The following is a 19,965-nucleotide window of genomic DNA, read 5'->3' on the forward strand; positions in this document are numbered from 1 at the left end:
TTACTTTCTCTCCTTCTCTCCCAGATCCCTTTACACATAAATTATGTCCAGTAAGTTGCCTCCAGCTGGGATATTTTACTAACTGCTGGGTAAAGAGCAGCTGCATTATACAGAGCTAAAATTACGTCTTAAGGAGAAGAGGAGACCATTATCATGGAAGTATGATTTTCTATCTGTCTTTAAAACCAGTGAACAAAGCCAACTCCCCATGCTCACAGCAGCACACAACCTCAGTGTCCTTTGGGCACCTCTCTGCCCTGCTGCAGGAGACCCAGGGGCAGACGTGCTCCCTGGCAGGGCTTGGGGGCTCAGCCCATCAGCTCCTCAGGAACAGGATGTTAGCAACATCTCCATAACCACCTCACAGCCTCATCCACCCTGCCCTGGGACACAGCATGCTGATTCCCACATGAGGAGGAACAGAAAAGACAGCATTATTTCACAGGAGCTGAGGGCAGAGGGGCTGAGCCCTGCTGCCTGCTGAGAGCTGGTGCTGCAAGAGACCCGGAGAGTTCTCTTTCTGTACTGCCACTGCTTGCTCCCTCCTCCTGCTTTTAGCTGTTCACTGTACCCAGTGGGACATCCTTATTTCATTTATATTTATAAAGGGCTGCAGAACATACCCCTGCCAGCAGGTCACAAGCAAACTGTCTCTCAGAACTGTAAACCATGTGTTAACCATTTTGTCAAAAAATATTCTTCCCCACGGAGCATCAGATCTGTATTTTTCAGCAATAAACTACAGCCTGATGAGTAGGAGGAAAATAAAAGGGGGGGGGCAAATCAAAGGGCTGTTACTTGTCTATAATGAGTTTAAAAAAAAACATCTCATTAAAAATCTGCTAGCAGCCAAGCCAGCACCAGGAAACAGGCACTGCTCAAGAAGAATGGGAAAACCACTGCCGCATCACCAGCACTGGTTTCAGCACCACATCAGTTACCAGTCTCAAAAAGCCCAACACCAACAGCCAGCACTGATGTGATACTCAGGATCTGATATGCAGCCATCAAGGCCCTGCAGAGCCTGGCTGGGCTACCCAAAAGCAAGCTGGGCAGCACAGAGTGGACCAGGACCACCCTGCCAGGTGGACTCCTGAGCCATCCACCCCACACCCACCACAGCACCACATTACACCACAAAACCATGGCAGGAATGTGTTTTCTCCACCAGACCTTTAATTGGCTGAACAGCTGGAGATTATTTTCTTCCACTGGGACAGACCCAGGCACCAACCCTTGATGAGGATTTGGGTTTAACTCACTGCTGTGCTACCAAAAAACCCTCTGACTCCACACACTCAATTTTTGCATCCCACGTCAAGGGACTGGCAGCTACCAGGTCCCCTGACCATCTGGGCCATCACCTCAGCCCCTGGAGCAAACATGAAAGTGTCCTATCTCACATCTACACTGCAAGACTAGTTCACCACTACAGAAAATCTTGTTACTATGGTGACAGGGAATTAAAAAAACAACCACAAAACCACTTATATTCCTTTAAACGCAGGTTTCCATTTGCAGATTGCAGTATTCTCTACTTGCAGTTCATACTGATTTATGATTTACTCACCCAGTTATTCAGCCAGCCAGCACAAACTGAGTGATTATTTATAAATATAAAAGCTAAAGTTCATTCCTAGATATATCACAAACAAAAATAGATCTGAATTTATCACACATATTATTCCCAGTGACTAATACACTCACCTCCAGTTATAGGTTGAAACCTAGTTATGCTAATATTAATTACTTAATTTAGGGGGCAACTCTTGCCTGCTTCCCTCACAATAAAATTAATTTACATACGTATGTCTCTGTTCTGTTTTTTTGTGGATAACACATAACAAACAAGGAATAGAGGCTTTTAGTGAATGCTTCTAAAATTCACTATATTCAGCTTTGAACTGCTGGCCTGAGGGTGAAATCAGTACTGATTCACAATGCCTTAGATCTTTTTTAAGCTGCAACTGAACATTCATAGAAAAATGAAAACAGTCTGAAACAGTCCAGCCTACCAGTTGTGACGTTTTTTCAGTTCCACTGTCCCGACACCACATCCATTTTTTCCCTTTTTTTGAGCTTTTTCAAAGCTGAGTTCCAGGAACCCACACACAGAAATAGGTGTCTCACACCCCAAACACCTGCCTACCTCTCCTGTCTATTTTCCAATGAAACCTGGCAGGAGGCTGCAGCTCCCCAGGAGGACTCCAGCCCCACCTCAGTCATCACACGAGTGCAGCCGCAGCAGGAGCCTCCTCCATCCTAACACACACCCAACATGCCACAAGGCTCTGGGATGGCTGATGCCAAGAAAGAGCACTCCAGTGTTTTACCTCTATTTGGTTTACATAGTATTTGATGCTTTAAACATCAGTTCTCCCTGTGCTATGAAGAGCATGTGTACAAACATGCCTGCAGAAAGCTGCCGTGCAGCTCCAGACGATGCTGGCCTGAGAACCCCTCAATAACTCAGCAGCAGCAGTAAAGGCCTCATATTGTGCTGGCAGCGATATCAGGCAGTCCACAACCAGATGGATGTATTTGTAAATAAGGCAGATCAGTTTTGTCAGGTTGTAATTGGTTTTAGAACAAGCAATTCCCATGATGACAAACAACAATTAAAGAACATGGAGCTCCCACAGTGAGCAACACTGAGTGGGTTTTAAGAGAGGGACAAAAGCAGGAGAGATGGGAGGGCTCCCAATGACACACAAAGGGTTTCATCCAACTTCACAGCAATCAGGAGCACAGACCTGGGTCCCTGTTGTGCCCTCCATCATCAAGGAGATACCCCATACATGCCCAGTGCTCCCATGGGGCCGGATGGGTTTGGGTACAGTATGACCCACAGGTAGCTGGACACGTTACACTGGCTACAGAGTGAAAAAGAACATTGGCCACGAGCTGTCAGGGACCCAGCCTTACGTGTTCTAAGGTTTTGTGACCTGCAAAATTCTCTCCTTGTGGCTGGTGCCTCAGGAGGGGTTCACCATCTGCTATAGGTTCCTCTCCCATCTGACACGGATGTCATCTCCCCGTGTTTGTAAAGCAGTAGGGAGCTGCCTCAACAGCACAATCCATGCCACGTACAAGAACATGCCATATGCTTAGAAAGAGAGACAAACGTGCATTTTTTCTTCCTCTTCTTCCTACTCACCCTTAGATTTGAGCTGACCTCTTACATGAAACAGATTCTTATTATTCCAACAATATCTCAAACTGCTGTCCCCCAAGCACAATGACTACACAAGTATTCTTTTTCTCATGGTTTCACTTTCAGAGGTTTATAAGATGCCATTTTCACTTACAGTGTGTTTGCCTATGTTTTTTCTTTAGGGATTGTAGCAAGAGTAGGTCAAGAGCACAGAAGCACTGCACACAAAAATCTGTTTTTAAAAGTGTGAATCACAGAGAACCATCAAGCAAGGATGTTAAAAGAAACAATGCTTCAGAAGAAGCTGCTGCTGAGAGCCTGCTTCCCAATTCACTTGACATACTGCAAGTAAAACTGGTTCACCTCTGGTATTTATTATTCTTCAGTTTTCGCCACACTTTCTCAGTTTTTTCCTGAACTACTCAAAAAAATACAATTACAGTGGAGATCCTGATTTCCAGTTTCATGTATTATGACAGCAGAAGTCCCATACACCTTTCTGGTAAAAAACCAATAGGACAGTACTACAGCCCCTAGAAAACACTGGCTGTATTCACAGTGTAAAGTGAAGTAAAGAACAGTAAAATATGGCTAAAGGAATATGAGGCAAACTAAAAAGTTAATCTTGCAGAGTTTCTGTATTTAACTGTTAGAACCATTTCAAAGAGCCCTGACTGGGATGCCAATGGTCTTTGTTTCCTCAGGGTGCAACACTGGCTGTACACAGACCCTCACACAAGCCACAGGCTGCAGAGTGAACCCAGCCCCAGCCCCAAACAGTGCAGTTGCCCTGAGATGTGGATCAGGGTGGTTCCCATCACAGTGATGCCAGCTGTCCCAGCTCAGCAGCACTTCTGTACAGCACCTGAACCACCCTGAACCTACCCTGTGTGATGGAGGAAAGCTCAGACTGCAGGCTGCTCTCTCCTGCAGCTGCAGTCCATCTCCAAGCTGTGAGGTTAAGCACTACTTGCACCATGGTGGTGCAGATCCATCTGTTTCTGCACCACAGAGAGGAACACTTTGTCCTGTCCCAAGGAGCCATGAACCTCCCTTGAAAACAGGAAGCAGCAGCTGAGTCAAGCAAACAGGCAAGAGGCAGCCCGGGACCTCACCGTGACTTATCTCCCCAGATCAGCCCATCAGATCATTTTCTAGACCTCACAAAAGAACCAAACTTCAAACAGATGGTTACAGGAGGAGCACACAGCACACACACATCACCCACTGGAGCAGCACACAAGACGCATCTGACCAAAGCAAAGGGCTGGTGCATGGAGGCAGCTCCTAGTCCAGACTTCTGTCCCTGCTCCTAACCACCACCCTCTTGCCCAAATCTCTGTGCCTCTGCACCTCCCCATCAGCCCAGCTCCTGCCTGCCTCTCAGAAGCACTGGCAAAGTAAAATCATTAATACTCCTAAACATTTTGAAACTATTACATGGGTATTTACAGCAATGCTGGTGTTACTTAATCCAGTGGCCTCTCTCAGAGCATCATTGTGATGCTGCAGGGGAAGCTCTAATGTATCCAGCCAACTGTGCAATGCTCTACATGGGGACAGAAATTGCTTTCTGATCTCCCTAGCAATCACATTCCACCCTGAAGCATGATATTTGATTGTGCTAACCTCAGCATGCTTAACTGTATGCAATATTGACTGTAAAAGTACTCATCCCTTCTGAATATATGCCCATCATTAGGCAAAACTGCAAAATAAAAAACACCCATCAGGATATTCCAGCCTATACTCGGCAGTGTAACCCTATGGAGCAGCAACATACAGATACCTTCCCCTTAAGGGACCAGCACTCTCCTGTACACTACATCACTGCTGAAGTGCTCAATGGGACAACCAGCAGGTCTTCCACCTACAGGAGAGCCACACCAAGGAGGAGACCTTTGCCAGACCTCCCACCCCTTCCTGCTTTGGAAGGGTGGGTGCAGAGAGGCTCCAGCCACTGCGGGGTGAGGACCAAGGGGATTGAGTGACCCCTCACACAGGCAGGGATTTAAGCACAGGATCTCAAGGCTATGAAGCACCACATCCCACCCATTCAGGAGGATTTGCTTCAAACCCACAGCACCGTATTTGAGAGCAGCAGAGTTGAATTTTCAAACAAAACACTGCCATCTTGGTCAGTGAAGGGCTTTCCCACCCCTTAATGGTTGTTTAGGGCATGCTGTCCCTCCAGAGCATGTTCTCCCAAACAAGAGAGGCAAAATCAACTGCCTGCAATAACACCATCTTAGAAGGCCAAATACATCATCAACTAACAGCAGATCTCCTTCCAGTGGAGGTCACTGCTAAGTGGCCCACAGCATCCTTCCAGAGTTTCTGCAGGCAAACAAGATTAGAAAATGGGAAGTTTAAGAGCAAGCTAAATATTCTCTGTGCTCTTGGCAGGACAATCTTGTAGGCAATTTCTTCCTTCACTAGCTGACCAGCTAAACACAGCATCTTCCAATACTCTGACACAGCTTTGCTGTGTCACTTCCCACTCAGGACAAAGCAGTTGGCACAAAAGGTCAAAGCACTGTTTCCACCTTGTCCTGAGCTTCAGCCTGCTGTTTCACACCAGTACCACACATCCAAATAGGATTCCTCTGCACCAGGCTTCCCCTCCTGATCATCACTGTCCAGCAAGTCCACCCCAAGCTCCTGCACCTTTAAATCTGCCACACTGCCAACACTTTAAAATGACAGCTGAGTTTTCCTTCTCTCCAGATCAGATAAAAGTCTCTCTCTGTCTCTAAAATTTCAAACATTAACAAGTTGTCTTGAATAAAACATTCTCTAGGCTCTTCACAAATATCAATTAACCTTTTTTTCACACAGAGAAAATCTTGAATTCTCTCTAGAGAACACAAAAGAACACAGCAACAGTTTGATCTCCAATTCTTATTCTTTTATGACGTTTTCTGTAATCTCAATGATTAAATTGTATCACTAGAGTTAAAATTCCATGAAGTAAAAAAAGGGGAGATTCCAACACAGACTTCTTCCCAAAACCCAGTTCATTTAAAGCCACTTGGTCATTGACACTGGACAGCAAGTCCTACCTGCTGCAGTAGAACTTTGCCCGAGCCAAGAGCTTTAAACATCACCAAAAATACGAAGAGTTCCCTCAGTCCTCAGCTGCTGGCAGACTGTAAGCTCACAAAATCAGAGTCTTTCCTGAAAAGCATTTAGCTGATCTGGGTACACCAGCTTTCACCACACAGGAAGGCAGAATTCCTGTCACCTTGGGCAGGGGAAGCATTTTCATTCCCTAGCAAGGGCTGTTATTGACATGAAACAATTATTGATTAACCAGTGCATTCAACAGAGAAAAATGATGTGCACACAAGGCCAGCAACCCAAAATCATCTAACTGGTAATCTTGAGCTAAGAAATCTGTTCTTCAGATCATCTTCTCTAAAAAGCCAAGAGCAGAACTCTAACCTCAGTCTCTAACCACACCACAGAATGGCCTCAAGACCACAAATAACTCTTCAAACAAACAGAGCTAATTAATACTACAACATTTAAAAGAAAACCAAACTTTGGGGCTTGTTCAAGGTGAAGAGGAGCCACTGCTTCATGATGCTCATAGCCAGAATATCTGCTGTGATCCTCCAATGCATGATACTGTTCCACAGAGCTGGACCTCAGAGGTGGGGCTGGTCCAGCAGACTGGACAGGCAATGGAAAACCTCCTTTTCCCTTCATGGGAACAATTAAAGCCAGAGACCTCCTGACCTCTGGTCATTCACATGTTTTCTCTTTAAATATTTACTCCTGCTATACAAGCAGGACAGTAAACCAACACGAGTCTCACCTCATCACTTCAGTTGGCTTTGCTGGCTGGATAACAATCCAAGCAAGAGCTGTATGGATGCAGTCCTGGCCTGGGGACCTGCAGCCCCGGGTGATACCAGGAGCAGCAGGATCAGCAGCTACCCTGAGCTGCAGCCCTTCTCCTCCACTTGTCCTGCACAGGCCACAGAGGCTGAGAGGCCAAGAGGGACAGAGCTCAACAATTAGGGATGCTCAGCTCTCCTCTGTCTGATGTAGACACAAGCAAGAAACTGCAGATAATTTAACACCATAGTGGTTCTAAGAGCTTTCATCACTGAGCTTTCCCACACACCTGCCATTGCTACAAGAGGGAGTGATATTTTACAGAGCCACTTGGAGAAGCAAGATGCATTGGAGTGTCTGCAGTCCCTTGCCACACATATGACTGTTCTTCCCAAAGCCAAAGGTGAAAAAGGAAAGTAAAACCTTTCCCCCTTCCCCTCTTCAAAGCTATTCTTTGACTCCAAGGGAATGAGGAGTGATAGACACCAGTGCAGGTTCTTTTCTGAAGCTGTTGGGCACAGAGGGGCAGCACAGTTTTTCCAAACTCTCCAGCTCACAGACTTAACAACCTCCAGCACCAAATGTCTCCATGGAGAATCTCCCTGAATGTCAGGCTGATTCAGCAGCCAGGCAGGGAGGGCAGTGAAGCTAACAGAACAGTTTTGTCCTTTAGGGAGGCAGCTCAACAGTACAAGATGTGTAAGAAAGAGAACCTCACAGTACCTTCCTCCTAGTTCCCGGGTCCCCCAGTCCAGCGGTTCTCTCCTGGGGACCTCACACCAGTACAGACAGACACAGAGGACAAGACCTGGCAGAGGCACTGCTGTCACTGCCCCTCAGAGCTGCACCTGGGAACCCACCTTCTCCAAGAGGCCAGGACAGAAGCACCCATTTCCCTAAGGAAATGGTAACACCGCACCAATTACATGTATCTGTTTTTAAAACAAAGGGGGAGATTTAAAACACAGAGGATGATTTCACACAAAGGGGGGTGGTCTAAAACAAAGAGGATGATTAAAAACCTCTCCCTCCTTGCCATGGACAGGATCCTAACAGCTGCCTCCTCACTGATGAGCAATGACAAGGCTGGGATAAATGATGAACCTGTATATCCCCAGCCTGGCAGGACAGGGCTGCTGTGCCATTTTTCACATGAGCTCTGAAACCAAGCTGCCGACTGCTCACAGTCCTTAAACCATCCCACAGCACTGTGGCAGTGAGAAACACACCAGCCCTATCACACCAACAGGGTCCCAGCCCAGGGAATCCACTACAACCACATCAGCCCCCTCAGCATCCTCATCCCCACACTTCACTGCCCCTCCTAGGGCAGGGAGATGCTCAGCTGCTGCCTCTTCCCACTCCATGGTAGCTGTCTTACAGAGGTGGGAAAAGGGACACCAAAAAAAGCCACCTCAGGCCAGTTTTTCAGATAAAAGTTTACTAATGAGGTTCCTGGAGATGTGAACAGCTCAAAGTGTGTCCAAAGCAGGGGCAGCTGGTGAGGACTGGAAGCCCTAAGGAGGTTACCAGTGACAGGTAGAACCATTGTTACCCTCCCTGCGTCCTCCCTCCCTGCTATGATACACACCAGTAATACACAGAGGTGGGGCACACACAACACCATGGGTATTAGGAACAAATATCCCTCTTTTTAAAGAGGAGGATTTGCTGGCAGCTCTGCAAAAGCCTCCTGGGATTAAATCAGCACTGGAGATTTCACAGCCACCCAGGCTGTAGGAAGAGGAGGTGACTTCATGCCAGTTTTTGCTGGAGAGTGGCAGAAGGGACAGGACTGCACAGGTTGCTGCACCCTTCCCCAGCCCCACGTTTCCCGAGTGCCTCTGGAGCTGGGAATGCATTTCAGGAGGCGATTGCTGATGCTGCCGTGGGTGGTAGCTTGACAAACAGCTCCTGAAACAAAGCCAAATTCAGGCAAGAGAGAATTTAAGAGCTTGAGGGGGAGGGTTTCCCCCGCCTTCAATGGGCCAGCAGAAGGGGAGAGTAAATCCTGTTTCTGATAGGTGCTAAAACTGCACACACAGAACTTAAAATATTACACCTTGCAGAGGCTTATAAATATCTGTTAAGCACCTGAATTGCATTTGGTGCTGCACTCTTACAGCCCTTAAAACCCTTCACCTGGAACCAGGACTAGCTACAGGCCATGAATAAGAGTTGTAAGAGGTTTTTACCATTAGCAGGAAGAAGGGCAGATTGATAAATAATGTCTGCTGCACCCAGGTACCTGCCTGCTATCAGGAAAGGGAATAGCTGGGCCTGCAAGGATCAAAATCTTCCTCTTTTGTATTGAAACACAGCCATCAGCTCTCAGCAGACCACATGCTCACTCCTCCTGGCCCATCCCAGACAATTAAGCCAATGGAAATTTTCTATCTGTTTCTTTGATTAATATTTAGCAGTTCCAAAGAGCTGGAACTTTCCTTTTTCTTTTGCACAGAACCATTTTATTAAATGGACTGACAGGTTTTAAGCCTTGATGCCTCCTCCAACTGGCAGCCAAGCTTCTCTCCTGAGCAAGCCATAACCCCTGATAATAAGTTGGTGTGGTATCTTATTTGGCATAATAAAAATTTTCTGAGCAAAGTGGAATGAGAGCACTAGGTAGGAAACAAGGACATTAAAGAAGGGATGCAACTACTGCACTAGACAAGGTAAAATGAAGCCAACAAGCAGTGATAAATTAACTTAAACTGCAGTTCTTCTATAGAAATGGGAGAAACAACCACATTGGTATTCTTTGGCCCCAGGTTTGCAAGCTTTTTTAATGTTTTGATATGCTAAATCCATCAAGACTTAAGTTCTATTATCAATCTACACAGCAAATAAGAGCCCTAGAAGTGCAAGAAATTATCCTTTTACCACTCTGAAGCCAGGAGCAGCATGGATAGACTATGGGCTTCAGGATCTCCAGGGATCTCCAGCCATATGACAGGAGATGCTATTGACTCACAGCAGTCTTCCTGCCAACAATAACCAAAGAGATGATACCCTGACCTGAATCTTGCCAGGGTTAAAGAAAAGCTTCAGGAAGCAATACAAAATTAAACAGCCAATCAACAGGATGCCAAATTTTCTGCAAGATTTACAATGCTGTACCACAGACAGTTGCATCTACATAATTAAAACTGGTTAGTTTTGTTGTATTAAAGCAACAAATCATGCATTCGACAGCAGTGAGAAAAAGACATTAACTCACCTTTCTGGCCAGATAGGCCAATTATAATGGTCTAAAACATCTGAAAACACCGACTTTAAATTGTGCATCTGAGGATATATTCTAGCACCAAAGGGACTGCATTCTGTATCACGCGAGCAGCTTTAACGGGGAAGCTGCAAATAGACAGCTGTATCTTTATCAACATTTTTAATGCAACCATTCCCATCTGCAAACCTAAAAGAGACAAATAAGAAACTCTGCCTCCTGAAAGGTACCCATAATGTGTTATTTCTGGTACAGTCAAGCAGACACCTGGTGCCAACCCCGAGGCCAGCTCTCCCCTCTCCAGACAGCTGCAGAAGGATGCAGCCGGCAGCAGAGGGGAGGGATGGACTTCAGACACACAAAATGGATGCAGGGTAAGTGACAGGGGAAATTAACCCCACGGGAGGAACCCGACAAGAGGGGGTGTGCCCTGGACCAGTCCTGGAGGGAGGTCCCCATGCAGGGGCAGAGGGAAACGCTGCGGATTGCTGCAAGGACACACAGACCGCAGCAGCCACCCGCACCGACCAGCAGGTGTTTCCACTGCTAAAAACGAAGCAGCACTGCCCCGGAGCCCCAGCACCCTGACACCCCCCGCATCCCTGACACCCCCCCGCATCCCCGCCCCAGCCCTCTCTGCAGGAGTCCGTGCATCAGACAGCTCTGGCACCACTCCCCTCTATCTTTTCACAGCATTTCCAGGACAACTCCTTCCCTCCGTGAGAAACGCGGGGACAACTCTCCAGGGAGGGAAAGAAGATAGGGAGCCATTACAGCTGATAAATCACCCCTGTGCACAAAGATTATTCACCAGTTAAACTCTGCTCACGCCAATCGTGCTCCCCACACAGCTCCTGGGATCAGCCATTTGTTACCGCAGCACCCGGAGCACAGGAGGGCAGGGCAGGGCTCAGCTCCCATCCTGCAAATATTGACAGCCTGGCCCCAGACATCAGGGACTTTCTGCATCCCAACAGCCACAGCAAGAGACCTTGCAGCAAAACTTCACTAAAAATCAGTCCAAGCTCTCCCCACACCTCCCGTTACTCCCAGGCCCCCCTCGGGCTCCTCCAGTAATACCTGAGCAGCCGAGGGGCTGATGGACTCCAAGCACTGCTACATGGTTCTTGCTTTGCAAGAGCCCCTGGTGCTGGCTGACACCACACAGGCTGTGTCAGACAATGCTGGCACACACCCTGACCTTTTCCAGTCCTCCCTGACCATTTCCAGCCCTCCCTGACATCCATCTTTGAAACACATTTTGAACACACCTCTGCTGGCAGTTACCTTCACATCCACCCGTTCCCATGCATTCCCTGCAGTTCACATCCAGGGTTTGCCACCTTTCTCCCTGTTTTTCTTCATCACGCCACAGGGACCACCACTGTGCTGTGTTCAGGTTTCAGCCCAGCCCTCGGTAACAAGACATCACTTCTTCACATTCTCATCTTTTACCATCTTCATACATCAGCTCTTCCATACCAACATTTTGTTTCCATTAGCCTCCCTTGCCACCACACCCCCTTTTCTTTCTCCCCATTTCTTTTCCATTTTAGTCTTTATCTGGAGATTTGGGTATCCATCTTCACCATGATGGTAGGGGTCTAGATATGAATAGAATAATGAGTAAATCCCCAAAGGAAATGAACAGCTATCTGGGATAATGAGGTGACCCACATGAAATCCCAAGGCTGAGCCACGAGAGATCAGGCCTTGTAGCAGGGGGTGCAGAAGTGGAGGTGGGTGGTCATGATCACTGTCACAGCCTCAGAGAAGGTTTAGATGATGACAAACCCTCAAACAAAGCAAAAGGCCCATTCCCTCCACAGAGCATCCTCAGCAGCCAGGCCTCCTCGGGTCCCTACTCACACAACAACCAACCAGTGACCTTTCACTAGGACTTTCCACACAGTTACATTTTGTCCCACTGCTCCTACTTAATGATGAAACACACACTAGGGACAACAGACTTGGGAGGACCAGAACTCCTTGACCTCATCGAGGTCATCCTGTGGCCATGCCAGTCTTGTGACAGACCTGAGGTGATGGAGCTGCCACCACCTCCCAGGCAGCACAGCCAGATATTGGGTCTGACTCCCCCTGCCTCACCCCTGACCACATCCAAATCAACTTTTACTCAGATGGAATTACAGACCAAGCACCCTAAACCAGAAAACAGACATTTCTGGAGGTATAATTAGGCACAGAAGAGTATCAAGGAAATTATTACCAGCCCATCTGCAAACTCTGTCTGCATTACAGCTGCCCAAAAAAGCAGCCCAAAACGTGATCACTGTGGTGCAATAAAACACCCTTATACACAACCCCAGCATTAACAGTCTAACATATGGAAACCATGAGGCTACAGAAGCCGGGCCAAGAACCATCATGGCAAATGAGTATTCCAGTTACAAAGAACAACAAGAAAAAAATATTGGAGATGTCTGCAGTGAAGCTTTTGGAACAGATCAGACCCAGTCCTGCCTCCAGCTACCCCACTGCAGCCCCGAGCATCTGAGAAGCAGGAACCACCTGGGCCAGGCCATCTTCAAGAACAAGATGAAAACATGGCACAGTTGCTTTGAATAAACGCAAATCCCCTCCCATAACACAGAACAATACCACAGGCTAAAAGAATATTTCCTCTGTTTAACTGCAGGGTGCAATAACATCAATTTGCCCAAATTACACACAAGCAGAAAGGTAATTGGCACTATGCAGAGCATGTTGTGACTGTTGTATCACTCTTCGAAGCTAACTACAAAAGACTGAAAGGCAAGAAAGTAAACAATGGCACGAAATCAGACAGCCCCTTCCCCAAAATCCTTCCATCTGCCATTGCACTGCAGCATCTCACAGTGCTGGGTGTGCAGAGAAGCCATCACCCAGCTGAGCTCATGATCCAACACATCAAGTGACCTCTAGAGAAAAGAGGAAAGGTGTTTGCTTTGCACATTCAGGGGTTAATTCTCAGGAAAGCTATTTCATAGTTTTCCTTCGCTCTGTCTTAACCAGAAACTTAAACATAACAAAATGGTGAACAGGTACCTAAATAAAACAAACCAAATGGAAATTGGAGCCAATTTTATATAATAGCAGGGGGACCTGAAAGACAGCTTGTTGAGAAAGCATTAAGCAAGCAGTTCAGTACCCTCAACCTGAAAGGGGGAAAGGAATTATTACCAACTAACAGAATTATGGATCGTTGCAAGGGCGAGTAGATTTACAAAGTGAAGCTATCAAAAGGTATCAGTAAACACAGTTTGCTAATGATACTAAAAATGCTATTTCTGTAATAGAGAGATGGCTACACAGAGGCCAATACTCTGTGTGACCACACACACTCCCACACAGTATCTCACCAGCCTGCAGACATTTGTGATGTTTCAGAGGGCACCAACTTTCCAGAATAAGCCTAACTACCAAGAAAATTAATCTGGAGCCCGGCATTTGAGGCTCAGTGGTCTCAAAGCACACAGCCTTTAATCACACCCCTCCAGCATTCGGACACAGAGCGGGGCTGCTTCAAAGGTCTCCTCGCTGCGACACCCGCTCTTGCATAATAACGACCGTGTCCCCCGGAGCCTGCTGCGGGGCCGGTGTTCGGGAAGTTCCTTACATAAGACCCGCAAGATCAAGGCGCTCCCCCGCGGGGAGGCCCCGGCCGCAGCCCCCCGCAGCAGGCAGCTTTCCCCTGGGGAGCCCCAGCCCTGCCCGACCGCACCGCGGCGGCCCCGCCCGGGGGTGATGCCGGGGCGGGTGCGGGTCACGGCCCCACCGCCCCGCCAAGCGAGACCCTCCCCGCCAGGACCGGGCTTTAACGACCCGCCCGCACAGCCCGCCAGCCCGCCCGCACAGCCCCGCACGGCTCCGGCCGCCGGTACTCTTGGGACCGCAAGAGGGGACAGGGAGCGTTGCGGGCTCCCGTAGCCGGAGCCCCGATCCCGCGTTCCCCCTCTCAGGCCCCGCGCCCCGCCCGCCCCGCACACAAAGGCGGCTTCGCAGCCCTGCCCGTCCCGCAGCGCGGCGGCCCCGCTCCCCACCTTTGACTTGCGCCTCGTAGTCGGCGATGATCTCTTTGTCCTTCTTGAACTTGCCCTGCGATGACATGGTGCGGGAGGGCGCGGGCTCCGCCGGGACACCCGCTCCGCGCACCGCACCGCCGGCCCCGCCGCCGTCTCACCCGGCCGCGGCCCCGCTGCCGCCCGCGGCTGCCTTCATTGGCGGCGCCGGGGACACCGCGCAGCGCCGCCGCCCTCAGGAGACGAGAAGAGACGAGCCCTTGCCGAACCGAACCGAGCCCAGCTCAGCTCAGCCCCGCCGAAGCGAGCCCCGGCGAACCCAGCCCCTCCGCGCCGCACGCAGCCGCCCCGCGTCCCGCCGCCAGCCGAGGCGGAGCGCTGGCGCCGCTCCCGCGCTCAGGTTGCGCGCGAAGGGGCGGGGCCGCCGCGAGGGGAGGGGCGGGGCGGGGCGGGAGGCCTCGCGCCCGTTCCCCTCCCCGGGCGCCCGGCGGGAAGGGCCGGGCCCGGGGGGGCGGGAGAGGGGACGGGGGGGGACAATGGGGACAACGGGGACAACGGGACCCCCGGCTGGGCCCGGTCCCGCCCCGCGCCTTCGAGGCGCTGTTAATGAGGGCCCAGCCGCCGCAACGGGCGGTCCCCGCAACCGGGCGGTGTGCGCCTTCCCCCGGCCGGGGGTCTGCACCGCCCCCGCTCTCCAGCCCCCGGAGGGGCGAGGGGCTGCGCTGCTGCGCCCAAAGCTTTCCGCATCCCGAGGAGAAGCTGTTCCTCTGGGGAGAAATTAACAATGAGGTGAGGTGGCAGCTGAGGTGCCCGGTGACACGGCCATGGGGGTGCTCCCGAGGGACATGCCTCAGGCTGACAGTGGCCCCACCACCATGGCACCCGTGTCCCCACCGTGGCACTGATGTTCCCACTATGGCACCCATGTCCCCACCCCACACAGCACCCCGCTCTGCAAAGACACATCCGACCCGAGGTCCCAGACCACGAACTCTGCCACAGTGGTTTTACCGACATGAAAAGGAGCAAACGGGAGCCCAGCACACGGGAAGTTCGTGGCACACCGAACCCCAGGGCTACTCAGCTCGGGCTGTTGTATCCTCTGCCTGGCACCAGCTTCTAAACCTGCGTGGGGAAAACTCCAGAAGGGACGCACCTGGACGGGTCTGTCGTTTTTTTGTTAACAACTGGGGAAAAAAGAAAAAAAAAAAAAAAAAAAAAAAAAAAAAAAAAGTTCATTCTAGCAGAAGCAGCATTCCTATTTAAGGCTTTTTTCCAGTGATTTTTCTAGTTGAGTAAGAAAGAGTCGCTGGGACCCAGTGCCATGGAAATACCCAGAGAGCCGTGTCCAGCCTGAGCTCTGGCAGCAGCCCCTGCGCTGTACCCAGGCTCCCGATCCCGCTGTGTGCATCCTCTGTCCAGCTCCACTGATCGCTGCTCTGCACAATGAATCCTTTTGTTGGTATCTTCTGTGGAGTGAATTCACGGAGATTTGATGATTCACAGTTATTCTGCCAGCTTACAAAAAATAAACCGAGCCTATTAAACAAATAATTTACCTAGCCCTCGCAGGCACACAGAGGAGCATTCTGCGTTTCCAGCAGCCATAAAAGACCTCAGAGGAGGGAGACAAAGCAGGCGCTGCCGGGGAAGCAGCAGCAGGGCTGAGCAGCCATCACTGCCCAGGTCTGAGGAGCTCAGGGGAGAACGGGGAGGGCTGCAGACCCGTGGGCAGAGGTGGAGCACAGGGACCACGGGGCAGGAGAGGGCACTTGCCACATCGGTGGCTGTGGGCATGGACCCGGGTGCAGGACCTGCTCCCCTGATCCCAGCGGGGAAGGAGGGGTGGGATCGGGGCAACATCAGCAGGGCAGTGTTGACACCTCCGTTAAGGACAACTGCGCAGTCTGGAAGAAAAAGAAAAAAATAAACAATTGCTGAACCGAGACAAAGAAAAGGGGTGAGGGGATGGGGGGGATGCGGTTAATTTGGGATGAGGAATCAGGATGCTGTGCTCACTCTGCCCAAAGACGTGTCCATCCACCAGCTGTGGGTGGCCCTGCCCCTCCGCATGGATTTGTTTGCATCACTCACCCATACCCTAAACATCCTGTGTCAAAGTACCTCTGGAACACAACGTAGTTTGATCTGAGCAGTTTCACAGCACCACTAATGGTGGGATGGGACCCATGAGCCAGATGGCAGCATGGCAAGTTGTGTGGTAGTAGAAAGGACGATGCAGAGGGCAGAGAGGAACAAGTCCAAATGCTGTGTGAGGGGAGGTGGCTGAGAAATATATCCAAAATTTTGCTTAGGTTGGGTGAGGAATTCTTGGTGCTGGGCAATGTAACAGCTGACATGGGGAAATGGAAGGGAGATCAGCGATCCATTAAGCTCCTAATGGCTGCGATAAAGGAAAACAGAAAAATGTCACAAATTTGTGCAGAATGGGAACATGGCAAGATTTTTCATTGAGAGAGATTCTGTCCAGAAAATTGGATGTGTAACAGACCTCAAGAGAGGATTGGGTTGAGCTGGGCTAGGAGATAATTCCAGGGTGTTCAGGTGCAGACATGGAAACAAGAAAACAGTAGGACACTGAAACTGAAGAAAGGAGAAAATGGGAGTCTCTTAGGCATTTTACTGGCCATAATAAATCACCAATCAAACAAAAGGTTCAGGAGATAAACCTCAGTCTGCTACAGAGAATCCACACAATCCTCTCCATTGATGCTGGGCTCCTCTGCACCATTTGCACTAAATGTTTATCTGCTGCTCCAAAAGCACCAGTTTGGTAGTAAATCTTGCTCTACATAAAAACACAGCTTTTTGGCAGAACTACTCTAGTGGGAAAGAAGAATAATAATAAGCATTCTGTGAGCCAAGTGACAGTCCTGTGGTTGCTGGGCTTGGTGGGCTCTGACAGCCCCTTGCTCCCAGCCTGCAAACACCAAACGTGATTGTGTTCCCTGACAGGGATCCCCGGGAAGGGCTGAGATGCTGCCTGGGAATCATATTATACTAGATTAATCCCAGAACATTTACCTGTCTGTGTAGCATTCACAGGTATTAAGGAGAGCAAGTACCAAATATTTCTAATAACAAGCTGTTTCATAGGACAGATTTTTATTTTCTTGCTGGATTGGTTTGAAGGTGCATGGCTGCCCTTAAGGTCCAAGTACAGTATCTGAGGATATTAAATATCTTTGATCAGGATAGTCCACCACACAGGGCTGAAGGAAAAAAACCCAAACAATCATGAGATTATACAACAGTGTCAGGATTTTCTGCTGTTCAAACATCACTAAGAATAAAGAAGCAGTGATGTCTGAAGAAAAATAATCCTATCACAACTTAGTGATATTTAATAAATATCTACATCCAAGATCATTTACGGAATTTCTTACTTAAAACAGCCTTTTAAAAGGGAGGATTATGTTCTAATTCACTTGGTGACACTTCCAACACAGAATTTTTAAATTAAGAATGGGATGGGATTTAATCATAATAAATACTTCAAGCTTGAGGCATAGAGAAACCAACAGTAACTATGGCAACGTGGTCACTCCAGTAAGGCTAATGCAGATTATTTCCAGGGCAGTAGCCTTGTGTGTGCTCAGGAAGCAGAGGTAATGTTTGCTTAAAGCAATTCCTAAATTAAGGAAAATTCTTTAGGCAGAAGCTGTCTTGCTCTCTTTGTTTCCAGCTTCAGACTGTAAGTGATTCATGATACGCTTCCCATCTACACTGCTGCCTTAGAGGGCTGAGCAGCCCCTGTGTGCAGAGGCAGTGTCCTGCTGCTGCCCCAAGCCAGGCAGAGCCTCTGGTGGTTCTGCAGCAGCAAGGCTCTGTGCTGGCAGGCTGGGGACAGGCTGGACACCCTGCCAGGCCTCTGATGGCACAGTTGTGGGGCTGTTTGCTGGAGCCCTTCACAGCTTTACACAAGTATTCACAACTGCAGCATCATCCACAATCACCCACCCCAGAGCAGGGCAGCTCCTGCTGCCTCACCCCAAACCTGCCTTGGTCTTTCTGCCTTCCCAAGGCTGCTGGAAGGCAGAACTCACCGTGCCAAACCCTGGTCTGATGGAGGTGGGGAGGGGGGTGACCGTGACCTGTGGAGGGCTGCAGGACCCTTTGCAGCCCGTCTGGGAGGCTGCTGCAGCTCATTGCAGGCTGAGGAGCTGCCAGGAGACGTGGCTGGGAGCAGCCTGGCTGGGGAGATGGAGAACAGGAGAGCACTCAGCTGCAGTGGGATCATCCGTGGAATAACAGCTACAAGACACAAGCTAGGGAACCAGAATCCTGACGGCTTGTCTGCTCTGGGCTGCTGCAGAGCACTGATGTAGCTGAACTGCTGAAAAAAGACTTCCATATGCACGCTTCCCAGTGTAAGAACAAACTGATTGGAGACACATAATGTGGAAGCTGTTTGCACTGCACTACACCACCTTTGTTCAAACCCTACGTATATCCTGCCAGCAAAGTTCTGTTATCTTGTCGTATTAACAAGTAAGAAAACTAGCTCTGCCTTTGTGCCCTTTTTTATCTGCATGTAGAGAAGTGCCATCACAACTTGGCACTGACACAGCTATCATGATGTATCCTGCACCCAAAATAACTGCAGCCAAAGACAAATCTTGATTTCTGCATGCCTTAGGTTTTCCCTCTGAGATCCCTGGGAGGCTGCAAGGCTTCTGACACCCCTGAGCCCTTTGAGATGCTCAGGTAAAACATGTGGCATTCCTCTAGGACAGTACTGGTGTGATTCCTTGACCAGATACAGAGATGGAAGAACAGACCAGGGGGCAGATCTAGGGAAAAAGCAGCCCCTTTCTGCCCCTGTTTCATCTTGCATCAGGATCTCAACAGTCTGCCCACTGCGCTTGGGACCTGCACCACTGCCCGGAGCCCTGACTCTTGGGCATGGAGCTGTTCCCATCTATTATCCAGGTTATTTGCAGCTTAGTTTCACTAATGTCACTGGTAACAAGCCTATTTTTACCAGGAGCTCTCAGCAAGGATTGTTTCTTTGCCTCCCAAACAGTTCATGTAGGAGGATATAATTTGGCAGCCAGCATGTTCCTTTTCAGGTAAAGCATCCCAGAAGTTTGCTTTATATTTTTATTTGATTTGGGCTTCCAACAGCACACTCATTAATAGAAAGATATCTTAAAAAATACGAGCGTAGTATCTTTTAAGACATTAATATTCGAAGAAAAAGAGCACTCTAAAAATATGAGTCCACCTGGATACTTGTCTCTATCACTCTTACCATTTTTAAGCCATTGTAACGATGGTAGAATTTAGCAACTATGCTGGTCAATAATTCAAGTCAATGTAAGAAATGGAAATATTTACTTTTGACTAAAAGTGTGAGGCATTGTGATAAACAACTTGGCAGCAGCAGTTCTTCCCAGCAGCTATAATTCTCCTTTGAAAGGCATCTGAGTCACAAACTACTCAGAATTTGACATACATATGCAGGGTCAAAGTTTCACTGCTCGTTGCTTAAGCAGTTGTGAAAGGTGCCTTGCTCAGTTTCCTGCTGAAGATCTCTTACCTCTTCTCTCCTCAGGGAGATGACCAGGACAGTGCAGTCAAAGCTGAGCTCTCCTGTCTCTGCTGTGGCTGCAGATGCTGCAGGGAAAGGGCACTGAGCACCTGCCCTGATGGCCTGGGGTACAGGGGGTGGGTGGTGGGTGAAGGCAGCTAAAGAT

The 19,965-nt window shown here is 49.2% G+C and overlaps 1 protein-coding gene across 5 annotated transcripts in view; it reads right to left on the minus strand.

Moving 5' to 3' along the window:
* Positions 1-14,594, minus strand: part of SRGAP3 (SLIT-ROBO Rho GTPase activating protein 3) — an 82,349-nt gene extending 67,755 nt beyond the window's left edge. For 4 of the 5 annotated variants that reach the window (XR_011728289.1, XM_071756389.1, XM_071756387.1 and 1 more), the window contains exon 1: positions 14,267-14,468. Coding sequence is in view for 4 of the 5 variants with exons in the window: in XM_071756389.1 (XP_071612490.1) it covers positions 14,267-14,333 (67 nt within the window). In the remaining variant the exon portion in view is untranslated. Of the gene's footprint in view, positions 1-14,266 lie in introns of all 5 variants that reach the window. The other variant, XM_071756390.1, reaches the window with a different exon arrangement.
* Between the last annotated feature and the right edge of the window lie 5,371 nt (positions 14,595-19,965).

This window comes from Heliangelus exortis, chromosome 12 (assembly GCF_036169615.1).
Source record: "Heliangelus exortis chromosome 12, bHelExo1.hap1, whole genome shotgun sequence".
NCBI classification, from domain to species: Eukaryota; Metazoa; Chordata; class Aves; order Apodiformes; family Trochilidae; genus Heliangelus; species Heliangelus exortis.